General features: G+C 36.4%; 1 protein-coding gene across 1 annotated transcript in view; it reads left to right on the top strand.

The window, feature by feature from the left end:
* The window catches only part of LOC149798621 (apicoplast pyruvate carrier 1-like), a 36,304-nt gene extending 15,068 nt beyond the window's left edge, over nt 1–21,236 (top strand). Inside the window, exons 3-10 of the mRNA XM_089956956.1 lie at nt 7,042–7,168; nt 11,136–11,275; nt 12,995–13,112; nt 13,741–14,148; nt 16,177–16,299; nt 16,845–17,054; nt 18,895–18,994; nt 20,941–21,236. Coding sequence (XP_089813082.1) covers nt 7,042–7,168; nt 11,136–11,275; nt 12,995–13,112; nt 13,741–14,148; nt 16,177–16,299; nt 16,845–17,054; nt 18,895–18,994; nt 20,941–20,990 — 1,276 coding nt within the window. The 3' untranslated portion in view covers nt 20,991–21,236. The remainder of the gene's footprint in view (nt 1–7,041; nt 7,169–11,135; nt 11,276–12,994; nt 13,113–13,740; nt 14,149–16,176; nt 16,300–16,844; nt 17,055–18,894; nt 18,995–20,940) is intronic.
* The last annotated feature ends 239 nt before the right edge of the window (nt 21,237–21,475 follow it).

A 21,475-nucleotide genomic window follows, 5' to 3' on the forward strand; every position in this document is an offset into this window, starting at 1 on the left:
AATATAACATGGACGAGTTTTCGAGGTTATCCGCAGTTGGCGCTGGGTTATTCGATCTTGACAGGGTAAACCCGGATCCACGACGACGGCATCTAACTGATCTGTTCGATATTATCAATGAGGGTAAAAAAGAATTCCGCGACGACGGCGCATCTCATGTATGGTCGCCATTTAAAATTATCCGCGACGTTGACGATGACATCGATGAGGTCATCATCGATCCTACAATGACTGATGCCCGAGCAAAAACAATTATTGATTATATTGATTTTCATCAACGTGAAAAGAAATATTTTTTCAGAATAAAATTTATTGTCAACGTTGAAGACGATACGTGGATTATCCGTGACAAACTCGACCCTGTTCTTGCTAACGGAAAGACCGCTCTGTTAAGCAGCAATTGTAAACCAGGAATGCTGACCGGGATTGATATACCATATTACGCTCGAGCGTATCCTGTAACCGCAGTCATTTATGGAATATATCCTGTAAAAAAAAACAAAAATTGATAAACTCGCTCCGATGCGAATGACTGCGTCGACGACTACGTCGTTGGTGTTGAATTGTGTAGCCGAGCGAGTAATGGAACATTTTAAAAACGCAAAACGAGGAAACGGTTTAACCGATCTGCGACGTGAAAAAATAACAGCCTGGGGCGATTCGGTTAAGAATACCGGGGCAACAATAAATGATGTTGCTGCGCTATCAAGTAAATTAAAATGCTCAATAACAGTAAAAACACTAACCGGAGAGATATTATATAATTCGAAGCATTATAAAAAGTCAGGATCACCGATTGAAATTATTGATCATAATTCGCACGCGTGGACTGATGCGGTTACAATATTTCCACGAGACCGTGTTGTCAAGTCTTATCGCGGAAACATATACGAGGTTATTTACGCGCTGAGTAAAACCGACCCTGTGTCGGTGTGGTTATTTAGGAGCTCTGAAGATTCCGAGTATGTTCAATTTGTGAGACCCAACGGAGAATTATACAGAACAGAATCGTTGCAACAATAAATGAAAAAACTCGCAAAAACATATATGAGAAATGCTAGCGATGAGCAGTTATTGGTTAATTGTTTTACAGTTCCAAGTGTTGCCGCTCACGCCGCCAGAGAAAGAAATTCGTGGAGACCAACCCGAAGTCAGTTTCTCTCGGATATACAGTTAAGTTGTGTCGAGTATGGTCATGGCGGGTTATGGAAAACCCGATATGACTACCGGGATATGATTTCCGTGGATATGATTGCCTGCTACCCAGGAAGCTTTCTCGGGAACGGCGAGTGCCGCGAATACATTGCGCGGTTTGGACATCCCACGAACTCGATGACACGAGTCGCCGTAAACGGCGTTTTACCCGACGCTGACCTGACAGGATTTGCTCGTGTGACTTCGTTTGAATTTGCTGCGGGACTTCACCCGATTTGTTATGTTTGGTTTGGCAGACACTTCGTTGAAAAGCACTGGGTACCAATAGTGTTATTGCGATACATGCTTGACAGCGGCATACTGGTATCGTTGACTGTCACTGAAGCAATCATATGTTATCGACCGCAGACATCAGTTTGGTTGCCAACACCGGAGCGTGTCAGTGTAGATGAAGTTATCAGCGAGTATGCACGAGAGTGTCCAAATACCCCGATGGATGTCATCGTCAGTGAGGCTCCTAAAATTCTCAAGATTAAACTCAAAAACAGTGAAAGCACAGCGAAAGATCTTGGACGAAGAATAATCGGTAAATTTACTCAGGGTGCAGCATTTGATCATAAAATGCATCACTCGCGGTTGATTATCGATGAAGCTGAATTGGATTTTATAATCGCCGACGCGGTTGCCAGAGACATATTTTGTAACAGGGAGGATGTGTTCTTGTCCGACGGGAAAAAGTTGGGCACAATTGTAAGTTATATCGACGGAGAATCGCCTCAATACACACATTTGAGATCTTCAATGCTGGCTTATGTTTCTATAAATTTGTTATCGATGGTAAATCGACTTCCTGGTAACGCAGTCAGAGTTGCCACGGATTCATTTTACATCGACAAGAAATATTCAGAATCACTGACCGATATAATGAAATTCTGCGGCGGAGATGAATGGGGTTCGTGGAGAATAAAAGCCGAGATGTTGCACGAGTATTGTGAATCCGCTGATGTTGCAATCGAGGATGATTATTATAAATCAACAATGCCAGAAATATCTTCCGCACCGTCTGTGAATGATCCAATCACCAGACATAAAACTGTTTATTTGAACGGGCCGGGCGGGTCTGGTAAAACAACTCGAGCGATTGAATTATTTCGAAATTCAGATATGATTGTGCTAACACCCACACACGGGCTTGCCAGAGAGATGAAACAGCGAGGAGTCAATTCTTGTACTTATCACAGCTTTTTCAAATACAGCGGCGGTGTGTGGACGTCAGATCGAATGGGAACAAAATATATCAATGATATAATAATTTGGGATGAGATATGTACGGTACCGCTGGAAACGTTAAAAACATTTCTTGATTGGCTGTTAACGAAAAATACCGCAGTGATTATGTGCGGCGATCACGGTCAACCACCTCCGTTTGTCGGCGCATCTCCGCATGATTGGCTAAGGAATTTTGTTGATTATCACGAAGAAGTAACTGATGATTACCGAGCACTTGATGCAACGCTGAAAGAATTTAAAACATTAATCAGGCTACAACCGAATAAAATTCAATGTGAAATTATGCGCGAGATGATTCCTGAAACTTCGATGAGTGACTTTTTACGCGTGTGGAAACCAAACGATTTGATAGTGGCGAGTAGAAAGATAGTCAGAGACACACTTCAACAAAAGCTATTTCGGTTGCAACAAAAAAAGTTTCCAATGCTGCCAACGCCGTTATGTTATAGACCAGCTGATACGCGGTTACAAAATATAGATGTTGATATTCCAGGAAAGACAGAGAAAGAGAATTTAGTATTGAATGATATTGTGTTAGTTGACATCGATAGTGTCGAGGATGCACTAGCGATGAATAAATCCTCGTGGACGCTAGGATACGCAATGACCATTCATTGTTCTCAAGGACTGACTATTTCAGATACAACTGTCTGGATCATTGATGATCGAATCGAATGGTCAAACTTAGTCTACTTGGCGGTGTCCAGAGTCAGAAGAATATCTCAACTGCGAACAATTGTCTTGAATGAATCAAACGCTGATAAAATTAATAATGAAAACAACAGCAACATAATAAGAAAAAAAAACTCGCTGGTTACAAACAGAGTGACAAAAAAAATAATCGCGATTTTGATCTTGACGATGACTTCTTTGTTGCGCTGAAACAACAACAGAATAATCACTGCGCGAGCTGTAATTGTATAATGCTATGGCAGTATTCGAATAAAAATTCAAGACAATTTACCGTAGACAGAAAAGATAACAATCGCGGTCATACACGTGAAAATGTCATGTTGACCTGTCTTGAGTGTAATCGACGTCGGGGTGCCAGCGCTAGTTAAGTGATCGAAATCACTTCAGTGATTTTGGCGGCAATTGTGTGTCCTCGGGAATTACCTGAAGTTGCTCACGGGTGAATCCGCGTTGAGGAGCAGTTGAATCTAACCTGTAGATTGCTGGTCTGCCAGTGGATCTTGTCACGGTGGATATCTTATGTGTGGTAACACTCCAAATGGGATCAGTCGCTCTTCGTTTACCACCTTCAAGTTCACCTGGTTCATATAAATATCTAACTGTGACATTACCCAGTATTTGCTGTTTTTCTTTCTTACGTTGTAGTGGTATATTTTTTTGAAAAACACCTTGTGTTTTTGTGATCGCGATGGAAGGTTTCATGTTGGTTGTTCGAGTTATTTCATTATTTAACGCAGTTATCACGCTTGGTAATCTTGCAACCCATTCGCGCGATCTCGTATCCTGAATAAATTCCCTCGCGTATTGATATCCAAATAACCGCTCAGCAAGTGTTCTATTGAATCGCTCAACAATTGCCTGATCACGGTGAATTTCAGTGTGTCCTCGTCGTATGGTGACGTTATGTTGTTTCATCAACGATGATACTGCACCTTGAAATTCTTTGCCAGGATCAACTTGTAATAAATTTGGCCATCGCAGAGGTCCTCGCCGATAAATTCTTTCAAACGCAGAAGCAACCTCAGATGCTGTTTTAGTTGTTAACGGTTCCGCATCTTTGTATCTACTAGCATCATCAACTATGGTTAACGCGTACTTGTATGTGCGTCTTCGGATAGTATCATGTGGCAGAAACAATATATCAGCTTGATGAACCTCATTTGGTACACTAACATCGAAATGCGCGAAGTGAATTTGTTTAGGGCGCGGTAGATAAATTTGCCATATTGCCTGTCGGGATAACCAATTTTTGGCAACCGCGCGTGTTACTGATGCCGCGCTGGCAAGTTTATCAATTGCTGCGTGACCTCTCCAGTATCCGCTTGGGGAATAATAAATCGACTCCATTATATACCAGTACCTAACGCTAATTTACCTTTCATTGCGGATTTTATCAACCAGGATGTTAACTTTTCTTTGAAAGATTTATCAGGGATGGCATTTAACGCGTGAATTAATTTCACGTCCGCGAGATGGCGCTGTTGCAAGTCCTTGCTTCGGTAAGCTACATCATGAGCATGGCACGCGCTATCAATAGCGTTTATCGGATACTCACCGGGTTTTGGTTGATCCTGAGCATCAAGTCTGATATCAAGTCGGGTTCCTGGACCACAGTAATTATATCCTGGAAGATGTTTTTCTCCTGGATATTTAGCCCACGGAGCTCCTGGCAGCGCTGTTAACTTGGCTGCGATATCACCTCCGCTTTTTTTTAAATAAATCTAAATTTTTTTGTGCCACATCGTTCACACTTGCCTGTAAGCGCTTGTCGATTATTTTTTGTTGTAATTGTTGTTGTATCCGTAGTTGGGGTACGTGCTCGGCATTTCACACAATATAAATCCATATTTATTTTATGATATATCTAATGGAAATCACTGACTTTTCCGCGACAAAGCGACGAGAGCCAATCAAACATAACTCAGTGCTACCAAATTCTATCCGAATGATTATCATAGGTCCATCTGGGTCGGGTAAGACGCAGTTGTTACTTAATTTGATAATGAAGTGGATGAAGTGGGATAAATTATATTTGATAGCCCCGTCTGTGGACGATCAGCGGTGTTATCAAGTGCTAAAAGATTTTAACGAAAGTGCAAAATCGATAAACGACGAAGATGTTATTGATTTTATAACTGACATCGAAGAAGCTCCATCCGTCGACGATCTTGATGGATAAATTAACAACTTAGTTGTGTACGATGATGTAATGTTGTATAAACAAAAAAATCCAGCCAGAATATTCTCCCGTGGTCGACACAAAAACACTGATGTCATTTATGTGACTCAACGTTATACACAAATTCCGAAAGTGATCAGAGATAACTGTAACGTTCTTGCAGTGTTTAACGGAGTTGACGCACACACGCTGAGAAATATTCATCAGACTTGGTGCAGCGGTGACATGGATCTCAATAAATTCAGAAATTTCTTTAGTCATGCTCAACGAAACCCACACGGGTTTGTGACGATAGCGTTGCATGATCCTAGGACACGATACCGAGTTGGGTTAGATACATTTTTTAACTAAAAATCCTAAAATATTTTACATGATAGCAGCAGGGAGACTGAGCCACAAAGTGTTTCGTCGACGTCACCACGTGAAGAAATATTTTTTATAGTTCGTTATCGCTGTCGAAATAACCCTTCTAGCCAGAAAAGAGGATTTAGTCATCATAGTTTCTGGATAGAAGGGTTATTTTTGTGAAATAAGACCTTCTATCAGAAGAGTTTTCGATAGATGGTCCTGTTGGACGAAATAGTTGGTGGGCTCAGTCTCTCTGCTGCTACTGCTGTACTGTAATCTCTAAGGCATACATTTTTTTCTTCTCGACATTTAAGTATTGAAATTCGAATTATCGATGTAATTCATTTGCATTTAAAAGTGAAGATAACGTAAATTTATGCAAATACTTTCAGTTGAGAGTCCCATTATATCAACTGCTGCAGTTTTAAAATCATGTTTTTTCCGGGTTTGTCTTCCCAATCTACAAATCACAGCTTTATTATTTAATTAATTAAATTGCAAACTAATGCATGACTACAAGTTTCTGATTCCATTCTATTAAATCTTTAGATTACACGAGATTTAATTTTACAATGTTGGTTTGCAGTCTTGGATAGAAAGGCTCATACATTTATAGTTTCATTGTATTACTCTTCGACATTATTACAGTTTCACTGTATTACTCTCCGACATCATTACAGTTTCATTTTATTACTCTTCGACATTATTACAGTTCCATTGTATTACTCTCCGATATCATTACAATTTCATTTTATTACTCTCCAACATTATCCAATTCAGTGTCAAGTATAATTAAAACATTTCAGCCAATTTGCATCGGTATTTAATATGTCCATTCTACTGCCTTTAAACAGTCTTGCATTTTATTTGGGATGTTTATTCTACAGCCTTTAAACAGTCTTGCATATTATTTGGTATGTTCATTCTACAGCCTTTAAACAGTCTTGCATTTTATTTGGTATGTTCATTCTACAGCTTTTAAACAGTCATGCGATGGTATTTAGTATGTCCATTCTACAGCCTTTAAACAGTCTTGCATCGGTATCATGTATGTCCATTCAACAGACTTTAAACAGTCTTGCATTGATATTTGGTATGTCCATTCTACAGCCTTTATAACAGTCCGGCACGGTTATAGGGTATGTCTATTTTACAGCCTTTAAAAGCCGTCTTATCAGGGAAAAGAAAAGTTTTTGGAAATGTTATTTCATATTACGGAAGAACTTTGATAAAATAAATGAGAAAGACTGAAACATTCATTTGGTATATCTGTACATATAACTTATTTTACTTGTGTGATGTTCTCTGTCAATGGAAATCTTTATAATTTTATGAATCATTAAGAAGATTCGAGCATCGTTAAATCTTTTCTTCAGCGGATCAGTGTTGCTGAGTTATTTCACCCTGCAGAAGTCTTTTATTGCATTCGCAGCCACCTACGGCTTCGTGTTTGGCTTTGGGATGTTCGCCGCCTACACGTCGACGCTCACATCCGTTATCAAGGTATTTTTACTCTAAATAATTTCACTGTGTGCTTCTTTAATTTTTATACATCTTATAAAAATTAGATCCAGTTTTGTTCTTTCACTTAATCGTTCACCCAAACCAAGACTATGTTTTGTTATAACAACTTGGAGTCAACATGTTAAGACTTTAGAATATGCTTTTCAGCATTCCATGGGGTATGCATGAGTATGACATTACCGCAATTTTTTTAGTGACGATGGCCTTTCCTAACGTGTTAAATTGCCTCTGTCAGCTGTTTGATCTTGCGCAAAGGCAACTTGCTAAATTCAATAAACATTCTACGTTCTGTTAAGCCTCTATTGAATGTAACAGCCATTCTTAATTGGTTGGCTGCTCTCACGGAAATATATATAAAAAACACAATAAAAACCAAACACAAAACAATACTAATAAATTCTTAGGGACTACAGGGTGATGCAATAAAATCTCTTTCATGCACTACAAAATGTTTTAACCAAATGAGTGCGAGTGGTATCTAGAATGAAGACAAATTATGTTGTTGCCTGGCTTTAACGTGCACAAATCCTAATAAGCTTAAAAAGTCTAAGCATGTCGTTTCTTTAGTTGTCCTTGAGAATGTGAAAATTCGCTACTATCATGAAGTAGAGTTACATCTAACACATAATTTTGTAGTGTGAGAAGTAAGACACACAGACAGACAAACTTTTTATCCTATCGTCAAGCACACTCTATCAGACATCACTTCATTTCACGAGAAATAGTGAGACCACATTGTCACATTTCGATTTTTTCCCCCAGATATTAAAAAAGCAAGGTTATGAACGGTTCGAATCACATTTATTTGAGCCTTAAGCTTGATACGCAAAAGTTGGTGTGCTTTTTCCAAATGGACAAATAAATTTTAGTCTGCGTTCTGGATAAATGAAAAGTGCCAGTCACGGTTTTCGTGTCACACATTTTTGCGGTACATAATGCAGATCGGTTGCCATATTGTAGATGATGTCTAATGACAGTATTCGTGGAATCTTGATTGTGACAGAATACATCAAATACATCACTGATGTATGCGATCTTCTAACACATTGCTTTGTTTTCAGCTGGTAATATTGGACGATCAGGGTAAAGCTGATGATGATGTCTTGCACAAATAAATAAAAGCTGAAAATGTAATCTGCTAAACATTGTATTAATATGAAACGAAATACCTAAAGGTATTCTACGTGAAGAAAAGCAAGTTCAATTAGAATTCTTCTCAAGTGAGTCCAGAGCTCTGTCAAAGTCAGTCGAAATGTTGCTATAGAATTAAAGTGTCAAAGAGGCAGACGGCATTACTGCTACACTGTGATAGTTCTCATTTTACAACTTGCCGGGATCAACCAATGACCAATGAAGTTATATATATATATATATATATATATATATATATATATATATATATATATATATATATATATATATATATATATTAGTATTGTTGCGATGAATTGAACGTAGCACATATTGTGAGAACGGTTACAGAAACAAAAAGACAGCAAAAATACAAGACTAGATACATTTTACCTCTGGCATAATCTTACCTTGCACAACTTGCAGAAATAGATTTGCCTTGCTAAACTCAGAAATAAACAAAGAAATAATGATAAAGATTTCCAAATAAATAACGATAACGATGTTTACACAAATAACAAACATTTTCGCTCAAAGAGCGACAATGAACCAAAAGCTATAATACTTATATTTCTGGTCTAATAGCGATGACGGTGGCTTTTCTGTTGAGTAACGATAATGGCATGTAACCCAAAGGAGGGGGAGATAACCTGTGGAGTCCAGATGACACCACGTGGCATCTTCAGTCCCACTGCTGTCGAATGGTCAAGGAGCCACCACAATTGTCCTGCCCCTCCTAGCCTGTCTAAGGGTCCCTTGGACCCCTTTATTCCCTACAGGCCAGTTGGTGCCGGAGCTTTGGTCCCTCAACATGAGATAATGACTATCTTCCTCCGACCAAACGTCACCACCGGCAGCAGCAAACTAGATACGTACCAAGTTACGAAGACCACTACTCAACATCCAAACCAGCGTCACGGCTAAGACCACCCCTCCATCACCGACAGCACAGTTCAGACACATCTCAGCTCCAAAAGAGACATCATCGACAGCTCTACAGCTACCACATTGCCCAACACAGCAGCTCAAACAGACTAGGCAGACCCTTCAAACACATCGTCACCGCTCACATTCAAACGACGGCTGCCCCAAAAACACAAACATCTGAAAATATAACGCCTAAAGTCGTGAAGTACTTGAGACAAGGTAATGTATAAAATACAATGACATACGTTACGCATGCGCTTACCTAGAGTTAATTACTTCATAGTCAATTATTTCAACGGGATTATTGTACACCATTATCTCAATAATTATCAGGTTCATATGTCAATCTGCATCCGACATTTATCATCTTACATAACTTTAAGTGATATTCTCTCGTCGCTCATTACGTCCAATATTAATGTGGATACAATTCTTCTGTTCAGTTATTGAAAACCTGAAAACAGACTATAATAAATATAACATTGCATTACATAGTTCGGATCTATCCAAAAAGGGACAATACATGTTAGAACGATAAAACAAAACAGTTCTGTCCAACAATACAGATGGGAAAAGAACAATTTCGCAATTCACATACCTCTGTGGCTGGAGTAATTGCGCGGTAAAGTGGACCGTGTATTAACAAGATACATTTCACATACCTCTGTGACTGGAGATATTGCGCGGTAAAGTGGACCGCGTATTAACAAGACTTTCAGTAATGTTAAATTTACCTAACGTTTACTTTTTGTTCTAAATACACGTAAACATTCAGTGACAATTTATATACAACAAACTGAAAGGTGTATAAGAAATGTCACAGGATGTATATTCGTCTCCCGACAGCAAAAATATAACACGTCTCAATTTACAAAATTCTATTATATGGTTATTCTGGCCCGATTTCATTTGATAAAAAAATTTGAACATTATTTTGCCGCAAGATCCCAACAGTTCTGTTGCATTTGATTTTCACAAGTATTCTGAATGTTAACAAGAGTCACTCGCAGAGACTGATTCTCTAATGGCCGGAAAGAATTTCTAGGAATCATATAAACGTAAGGCAATTTCTTCTTTGTACCCGATAAGTAGTGAAATAAACTGGCAGCCATACTGGACGTAAGATCGACGCCATTTTTATTTAGTACCAAGTATACAAGATACAAGCATCAGTTGAGGAGGAGTGTAAAGGTTGGTAGCAATCCCCCCCCCCATTAACAGCAGCGATTACAGACATTTGCTAACCGATGCAAATTGCCACATATTGTTATTGATAAAAACGGTTAGTACTTTAACCGTTTACCTGTACTACATTAATCTAAGCGATATTTGTTATATGCAGTCTTAAACAACTCCTATACAGGGTCTAAATAACACGACTTACTGTATAATAAGTTTCCGGACTAAAACAATCTAATGAAACTTACGTGTTACAAAATGCTCATAAAATATATTTATCCCCTTTCTTTTGCAAGAGCTTTAGATATATTCATTTTACATTTAATTATTGTATAATAATCTCTCCATTTCATTCACAAGTCAGTACCATTCGAACTGTCACGCTAAACGATGAACTTATGTGTTGCTAATGTTTAAATGACTTTTATCTCCAAACCACAAAACGCCCGAACTGTCAAGGAAAGTACACAGAGTTTGTATGTTTGTGAATCAGTATGTCTGTAGGTGCTTGCATAATGTGTCAGTAAAGTCGCTGATACTGATTTTCTGTATTCTATCTTATAATAAAAGATTACGGTATCTAATGCGATGCATTCAATCCTATTTAATATTCCTTATTTCCATACGGAGGTGCCCTGTCATGACACGTGGACATGTCGTGTACTTACAAATGAATGTGTCATATAATTATATATTTCCCAAATTTCAGTGGATGCCTAATAATCCGGGTCTAGCGGGAGGAATCATTGTTGGCGGATTCGGAGGAGGCGCCTTGGTTTTCAACCAGGCCATTACGCGATACATCAATCCCGATAACAAGGTACCTGATGTCATCGAGGGATCAGACAGGTAAGTTATCCATGATGGCAGGCTGGGCGGTGGTGGTGGTGGGATTATACAAATTGAATAGAAAAAGTAGACCGAGACCCAGTCTGCAAAACTACCAGAACATGAAAAATAAGAGATGTCCATGATGCGATCTTATTAAGAACCGGTCTTGTTTTGGGATGTCATCGGTACAATTTATCATCATTTTGATGAAAACGTCGTTGACTGACAATGAAAATAATATATATATATATATATATATATATATATATATATATATATATATATATATATATATATATATATATATATATATATATATATATATATATATATATATATTGTAACAAATTTAGAGTATGCGCATTTGGTTATAGCGCCCCGTTTTAAGGAATTCTTAGATTTGTGTGATTACTTGTGTGATTATTGGAATTAGGCGCCATGGAAATATTCCCAGCCCGAAATAATTAGCCAATTTTTAGGAGCAAACGTCACGGAGTGAAGTGTTAGTGAGTTTCCATGATGCCATGATTCACTAGTAGTGAATTCAGGCCTAAACCAAATGAATGTCCCTGAAGTAAGATAGTCCCTCTTAAAATCTAGTGGTGTACATTGGTGGTGTGACTGCAGTGGCAGTATTTATGGTAGGAAACCGGTAAATTACACATAGGAATATATAAGAAGGGACCTGGCAGAAACCTTTTATGTCGCGATGTGGGCAAATATGGTGTAGTTATATTGGCGAAATGTGCCTGGAAAGCATACATTGACTGGCCTAAGGTGGCGGAGTTAAAATAGTTCCCAGTGTTAGGGGATACTCATATATTTTCTAAGGTGTGAACGGTTGGCGGTACGGAAACATGATGAAGACAAAACATGCAGATGTGCGGTTGATATATATTTGGCAGGTTGTTTTATCTGTGGTCTTACTTACAGTAATTAGAGTAAAATTTAGACATAGAATGGACACGTCGGGCTTTCTAATTTACAACTGAAGTTGGATGGAAGTCTTTGGAAAGTCGGGGTAAACTTATGACTTCTAGAGAGAATCGCGCCAGGGTTTGACAACCGCTCGGTCAAGTAAATACCCGTGTGCGTGTAACAATATATATATATATATATATATATATATATATATATATATATATATATATATATATATATATATATATATATATATATATATATATATATATATATATATATATATATATGTATGTATATATATATATATATATATATATATATATATATATATATATATATATATATATATATATATATATATATATATATATGCTAAATCTAGCGTATTTTATGTTTTTAATAATCTATGCAAGTACCCTAAATCAAAATTAATACATTGCGGAATATTCTGCATGAAGTCGGAGTAGATACTATATTCAGGCACTAGCGTTTGGAGTAGATACTATATTCAGGCACTAGCGTTTGGAGTAGATACTATATTCAGGCACTAGCGTTTGGAGTAGATACTATATTCAGGCACTAGCGTTTGGAGTAGATACTATATTCAGGCACTAGCGTTTGGAGTAGATACTATATTCAGGCACTAGCGTTTGGAGTAGATACTATATTCAGGCACTAGCGTTTGGAGCAGATTGTGGGTGTGTCATTACTGCTCCTCAATCACTGTCCAATTTATTAGTTCTTTTAGCTCTGACACAGAAAACTTATACGAGTTTGCAGGGGTGATTAATCAAGGTAGTCTCTCTATTGCAGATATTTCTCAGACGGTGATCTTCTAGACCGCGTACCCACAAGCTTCTTGATTCTTGGCGCCACCTACACGGCCATGCAGATAATCGGAATTATCATGATTACGTCCCCTCCCGATCAGGTAACAGATATACGGATTATAAGAAACCTTGTAAAAGTCAATGATACATAATGAACAGTCTTTATAAAAAATTGAGAATATTCTCATCAAACATGGGAACTGTACTCCATTAAAAAAAAATCTATTCAACATTGCATACTTCTATTGAACCACGGTGGCTAAGCATCAATAGGGTTTTCATAAAATATAATAATTGAAAACGTTTTAAAATTGAAAGTAATTTATTGCATGATGGCAGCGTCTTCTTGAGATTTTTCCTGTGTTATAAAATTTTTTAACCAACATTTAGACCTTGGGGCACGAGTATCTGCTCTTCCACGGGGATGGGGTGGAAGCTACCAGTGCAATATTGATTAATAACGTCAGACGCTGTCTCCTATATCCAGTCAAATAATTAGATCTATAACAGAGATATATAGATAAGTTACAAATACGCATCACTAAGCAAGTAATTTGAAAGGCAGATATTAAGAACTATATATAAGCAGTGAACGAAAATATTAAATTCTGAAAAGAACAAAAATAAAAGAATCAGCGTGAGGAAGAGTCTACATTACAGAGAGAGAGAGAGAGAGAGAGAGAGCATAGAAAAAGTCACATTGTTGATATTTTTTCTTTCTAATTTTAGGGCGTAAATGTAGAGCTTAATATACCTGGAGAAAAGGCCAGTCACATAAAAAAAGAGGGGATTCAAAATGATTCTTTTGGACCAAATGTTGAGGATCCAGCTGGTTCCCTTAGTAAAGACGATGTGGTTACGACAGTAATAAACGGTTCATCTGTTGGGGAGCATATGAACTCACAGGACATAGAGAAGGGGGGTGCCATAGATGCAAACGGATATCTAAAGGAGTATCCAATTCCTGATGAGAAAACGGAAGAAACAAAACGTGAACCTAATGTACAGGGCGTCAAATCTAAACAGACTGTGTTGCAGATTATAATGATCACCCTTAAATCTAGGAACTTCTACATATGGTTGATAGTCCTATTCTGTATGGATTGTGGGATGGGATTTGTTACCACTCTCTACAAGGTACTAAAATATATTTTGAAATATACATTATAGTTTAAAAACCCTTTTTCACTTCACTAAAATGGTCAGACAACTTATGTAGGATTAAAAGTCTCAAAGGCAAAATGGACAGTGCTGATTGATCTTTCAAGTGCCAGAAATTGAAGAGCCTGGAGAATAAGAAAGAGGGGAGATTACTGCGTCTTGAACGCTGAACCGTACATATGAAAAGAGAATTGTTTGACCACTACCCCAACCATGCTCCTGCTGTTTGTTCTTTTTTTATTAATAATAATAATAATGATAATAATAATAATAATAATAATAATAATAATAATAATTATTATTATTATTATTATTATTATTATCATTATTATTATTATTATTTGTAGTAGTAGTAGTGGTAGTAGTAGTAGTAGTAGAAACTCTCTTTCGATATATTAAAACACCGTTGTAAAGATATTTTCAACAATAACTAAACAGAGATTCAGGCCCGGCTCTATGATGTGCGGAGTCCAAGAGAGCATGCGAGGCGCAAGGCAGTAAAAGCGATGAGCGTTGTCCAAAAAAAAAAAAAAAAATTGCATTGCAGAGTTGATTTGCTGAAAGCGCTGGGTCCAAGGCGGTTGCCTCGTTCGCCTTGCCTTATGGGCTAGCCTGTGGAGACTTTAAATTCAATGGATAGATTATAATAAGATAAGAAACAAACTGAGTTGTTAATACTATAAAGATTATTTGAACTCTTCGTACAGTGTTAGCCTGCTTTGCATGTTTAGAAATGAAAGCCTTCCCATAATGGCATATACAGGTTGGTAACAAAAAAATGGCCCATGTTGAAAGAGTGTGCCCTTTTTGTGCTGATATAGAAAATGAGTTTCACTTTGCTGTCTAATGTCCCATGTTTGATAATCTGAGAAAGGTTTATGTACCGACGTCATACGTTGATTGGAATGCAAATAACATCAAGTTGTAACTTTATACAGAGAATCAATAATAATATTAATATCCTATATAAGTTTGCCTTTTATCTAGCAACATCTTTAAAAGTTAGAGAATCCTCGTGTTAATCCTCGAATCGTTATGTTTTGTGGTTGTACCCTACTTTTAATACGTGCATGTAATTTGGGCCGACGACCTTTGTTACAAATAAAGATTGTTATTATTATTATTATCATTATTATTGTTGTTGTTGTTGTTGTTATTATTGTTATTATTATTATTATTATTATTGTTATTATTATTGTTGTTGGTGTTATTATTGTTATTATTATTATTGTTATTATTATTATTATTATTATTATTATTATTATTATTGTTGTTGTTGTTATTATTAATATTATTATTATTATTATTATTATTATTATTACTATCGTTATTATTATTGTTGTTGTTATTATTATTATTATTATCATTATTATTATTATTATTATTATTATTATTATTGTTCGCTTAATTTCCAAAAGATGAAAACCATGACAACTGAATTTCGGGATGATATCTTTGGCTCCCGATGGGTCCGAATAATCAGCGTTTACTGCATTTATAGTAGTAGTAGTAGTAGTAGTAGTTAATACAACAGAAGTAGCAGTAAGAGTGCTACTACTAGCAGTGTTATTGTTCTAGTTGTTGTTATCAGAGACCTATTTATGAAATTTTTGCCGATGTTTCCATACTATATAGTGTAGAAACTGCTAAAGTTAAGTCCGTTATCTGATTATTGTTTCAGACGATCAGGTAACGACTGATACTTCATTGTCAAAATTTGTTGCTAAGGTCTCTTTTACACTAAAGACAATAAAATAGGTTTCACCAACAGCTTATGAATAATCTGACTTACAATAACTGAGAAAATAACTAAGAAAATAGTTTGACTTTCAATAACTGGGAAATTCTTGTCCTATCCGATATTTCTTTACTCTTGGCAATACTTATTTGAAATAAAATGTCAGCTCCATATCATGATTTTGTCCATAATGTTTTGCGAAAGCAGATATTCCAAAAAAATTGTTGAATTCATAGTAGTTCACATTTAATTTTGGAATTTTTCAGTCGTATGGACAGACATTTATCCAGGACGACCATTTTCTAGCCCTTGTTGGATCATGTTCGTCCATTTTTAACTGCGTTGGTCGCCCTTGCTGGGGAGCCTTGATGGACCGATTCACCTTCAAGGTAGAGTGTTATGTCTGCCTGTCTGTTTGTCTGTCTATCTATCTATCTGTCTGTCTGTATATCTATCTATCTATCTATCTATCTATCTATATATATATATATATATATATATATATATATATATATATATATATATATATATATATATATATATATATATATATATATATATATATATATATATATATATATATATATATATATATATATATATATATATATATATATATATATATATATATATATATATATATATATGGTGATGTATCAATTGACCTATCTAAACCATCGCACTATCTGTATATGTAGTAGGTCTCTATGTATTACTCGATGGATTGCTAGATCACTTTGTGTCTATTGCGTGATAATGCGTTGCTGATTTCACTACAGGATCGCATCACAGAAAAACACAGAAAAACATCATCTAAGAATCAGGGCAGATAGTTTGACTTTTATAAAGGTAATCAGTTGCAGAATCAGGAAACCTACAGAAACATGGCATCCAGCTTCTCTAAAATAGTTGTTTACTTTCTGTTTCATTTCAGGTTGCAATGTTATGTGTGACAGGATTATTTGCCAGTTTTACGGCCACCTTTATTGCGTCAGAATATTGTGGCGAAGCGTTCTTCTTTGTTTGGGTGTGTGCCGTCTATTTCTCCTTCTGTGGCGTATGGATCGCGCTTCCAGCATCACTTTCGAACCTCTACGGCGCGGATAATATGGGGATAAACTTCGGACTTGTGTCTGTCATATTGGTAGGGTTGAAATGTCTGTCTCTGTTTGTAGTATATATCTATTTCATGTTTTCTCGGGTGTATTTCATGTGTGTGTGTGTGTGTGTGTGTGTGTGTGTGTTCGCGCGCGCGCGTGTGTGTGTGTCAGAGAGAGAGAGAGTATGTTGGTATCGATATGCTGGGTCAAATTTGAATGCCTATAACAAAGCAAAATATTCTTGCGAGGAATGTGAACATGATTGACAAGCAGCTAAAAAAGCCTTTAAACAACATAAGTTTTTGTCAATTGCTTGCAAGATATAAATCTTGCCATGCTTCCGGTTTCCCTTTGGTAAAGATCCGGTCTCTACTACATGTAAAAATCTTGCCACGGTTCTGGTTTCCCTATTGTAAAGACCCGGCCTTTAAGCTACGTGTATTTCTGTCTATATTTGTACATGAGAGAGAGATAGTCCTACCTGTAAGACCCGACGCTGATATTTATGTTGTGGGCTTCAGGGTCTTACAGCCTACCTAATGGCGCTGTGTAGTGTGTTTTTGATGTCGACTAACATCGTTACGAAAGTAAAATTTTCAGGAATATTTCACACAACTGACAACTAAAATAATGACGCTTTTCTACAAAATAAAATTATATTGTTTTAGTCAGACTTTACTTACTATGATGCCTTTTCTCTAATAAATTCAAATTCTCACAAAAGAAATGGACCCGTTTTCAAGTTTCTTTGGCCTACTTTTCAGTTGGCTGGAAAGCGATGAAAGCCGAGAATGCCGAAATGAGATAAAGTTGAAACGTTATTTTTAAAAAAAAAAACGAATAAAAAATATATTATGCCTATTGGAACATTGAGCAACGTTTCGTTTCGTTCAAGAAACGTATCCCAAACATCAACCTACTTGAACTTACTTCGGTATACCTCGACTACCGTCGCATTGCAACAAATTCAAATGTATGTCAACGGAACGTGAAAATGCATCCATTTGCTAGTGTCATATTTTCATTCCAACAGGATAAAGACAGCACACACAGTAAGTATATTAATTACACATAAATTAGTGGAAAAATGTCGATATAGGCTGCCAAATGTGTGAGATGTTCCTGAAACTTTGAGTACTCATTCCGATGTCAACGACATCGGAAGACACTATACAAGGCCGTTATTTGGATAGTAAGACATAGCACCTCAACAAAATCAAAATGTGCTATGTCTTACATGTAGGACGAGAGAGAGAGAGAGAGAGAGAGAGCAATCAGTGACTGGTCGTTTGACTATAGGGAACCGATGTTCGGAAATCTTGTCTCAGAACAGAATAATTGGTTATCCTTTTGCACCACTCATCACAGTCATTTTCATGAGACTCAATGTGCTTATAGAAAGAGAAAGACTTAAAGGGAGATAATTATTATTGTCATATGATAACTGATCTCAACAACACTTTTCAAATGTTTGGAGCCATGTTCAGAAGACTTCCATGTCCGTATTCACATCAGTCATTTTTTTAATGGTTTTTTTTTTTTTTTTTAACAGTAACATTGTTTCCTAAGGTAAACTGACTTTCTGCGAACTGTGTTAAGACTTGAGACAGCTCTGTAAGAGACATCCTGAAGTTCAGGAACGGCCTTTGCAAGCGCAGGGCCCAATTTGTATTATTTTGTCGAGGTCCCCTGTGAGCTCGCCATTGGACAATATACTTTTGAAAACGTTTTATATGATACTGAACTTAAAATTATCTTCCATTGCTTTAAAATTACTTTCTCTCCTTAGATATATTTTTAAAAATTACTAATAATGTCTTTATTTATTTACTTATTTATTTATTTAATTATTTATTTATTTATTTATTTATTTATTTGCATTAGATTTTTTCCGGAATCGGAACGGCACTGCTTGGAACGACACTCAAAGAGCTGATAGGATGGCACGGGATTTTCTTGCTATCTGCCGGGATACTTGCTGTCGGTAAGCGAGAGAGAGAGAGAGAGAGAGAGAGAGACTCAGTCCATCGAGGCTAACTAATTCCTTTTAATCCATGGGAAAAAAGAGAGAGAGAAAAAAAAAGACATGAAGCTAATTTTCTCATGAAGCCATCAGCCTGACTGCCTTGATCTTCGTTTATAATTATCTTTTTTTTTTTTCATCGTCATTCCCTGTGACATATTAAGTTTTGCTCAGAACCATTCCACCAAATTTTGAACTGATGCATAGGTTGGACAGTCATAAATGCTCGAATAATATGATGAAATAGAGTTTATATTCAGAGAAAATTTTATTCGACTGAAATACGGTACGCTGGTATCCGACATCAACTATTGCATCTATTTGACTCAGATAGAGGTACTTTGGTATCCGACATCAACTATTGCATCTATTGGACTCAGATAGAGGTACTTTGGTATCCGACATCAATAATTGCATTCTGTTTGACTCAGTTACAGGTACTTTGGTATCCGACGTCAACTATTGCATCTATTGGACTCGGAAAGAGGTACTTTGGTATCCGATTTCAACTATTGCATTCTTTTGGGCTCAAATAGAGGTACTTTGTTATCCGACATCAACTATTGCATTCTATTCGACTTAAATAGAGGTACTTTGGTATCCGTCATCAATTATTGCATTCTATTGGACTTAAATAGAAGTACTTTAGTAACCGACATCAATAATTGCATTCTATTGGACTCAAATAGAGGTACTTTGGTATCCGACATCAACTATTGCATCTATTTGACTCATATAGAGGTACTTTGGTATCCGATTTCAACTATTGCATTCTATTGGGCTCAAATAGAGGTACTTTGTTATCCGACATCAATTATTGCATTCTATTCGACTGAAATAAAGGTACTTTGGTATCCGACATCAATAATTGCATTCTATTGGACTCAAATAGAGGTACTTTGGTATCCGTCATCAATTATTGCATTCTGTTGGACTTAAATAGAAGTACTTTAGTAACCGACATCAATAATTGCATTCTATTGGACTCAAATAGGGGTACTTTGGTATCCGACATCAACTATTGCATCTATTTGACTCATATAGAGGTACTTTGGTATCCGATTTCAGCTATTGCATTCTATTGGGCTCAAATAGAGGTACTTTGTTATCCGACATCAATTATTGCATTCTATTGGACTCAAATAGAGGTACTTTGGTATCCGACATCAGTTATTGTATTCTATTGGACTTAAATAGAAGTACTTTAGTAACCGACATCAATAATTGCATTCTATTGGACTCAAATAGAGGTACATTGGTATCCGACATCAATTATTTTATTCTATTGGACTGAAACAGAGGTACATTGGTATCCGACATCAGTTATTGTATTCTATTCTACTCTGATAAAGGTTCTTTGGTATCCGACATCAATTATTGCATTCTATTCGACTGAAATAAAGGTACTTTGGTATCCGACATCAATAATTGCATTATATTGGACTCAAATAGAGGTACATTGGTATCCGACATCAATTGTTGTATTCTATTGGACTGAAATAGAGATGCTTTGGTATCCAACATCAATTATTGCATTCTAATCGACTCAAATAAAGATACTTTGGTATCCGACATCAATTATTGCATTCCATTCGACTCAGATAGAGGTACTTTCTGCTTCACAGCATGTCATTCTCAAGAAGACGGTAGTGCATCTGATACAGGGCTTCATAAAGCTAACATAACTCAGCCTACCATCGCTATAAATAGTAATTTTTGCTCATAACACCAAACACGCTCTCTATAATGTGTGCAATAGACCTGATAAAAAAAAATCCAAACCAAAACTTAAACCTCTATGTACTGATGTCATGATCATGTACTGATAGACGAGAGGGTTAAAAAAAACGTCCTGGTTCCAAACTCAAGGTCATATGAACCACAGTTTTTCATATCTTTCATTTCAGGTTTCGTCGCTTCATTCTTCTTCAGTGACCAACAAGTAAAGAAGCGCTGAATTACAAAATAACAAAAGCACGTTTAAAACGTATAGATGTTGTTCCTCTCTTATATTATTCGACGAGGCACTAATTTAAAAATATTATAAAACTGAAAGATGCGAAGCGTTCATAAAAATGCAACAACATTGAAAGATATTATAAATGTTTATATATTTGATATTAATGTCAATCGTCGTGTGTGTAGCATTTTGTCTGTGATCTTTTTTCCTCAAACACTTTTTAAACAAACTTTAAATGTTATTTACGCGTAATATTCACTATATTTTTTGTCTCAGGGACAGAAACTGTTTTAATAATTAAGAATAAATTTCCTTTAGACTAGATATGTTTTGTTGTTTATTTGTTTGTTTGTTTTATTCACAAACTGTATGCACAATACGACAATGTGCTGGTGTATTGATGGTGTAAATGTTGGTAAATCATGCTTAAAAGATTATGTCGTGTCCGCTAAAAAGAAAAGAGAAATGTAGCAAGCTACAGC

This window comes from Sinohyriopsis cumingii, chromosome 5 (assembly GCF_028554795.1).
Source record: "Sinohyriopsis cumingii isolate HCF-2022 chromosome 5, ASM2855479v2, whole genome shotgun sequence".
Classification (NCBI taxonomy): domain Eukaryota; kingdom Metazoa; phylum Mollusca; class Bivalvia; order Unionida; family Unionidae; genus Sinohyriopsis; species Sinohyriopsis cumingii.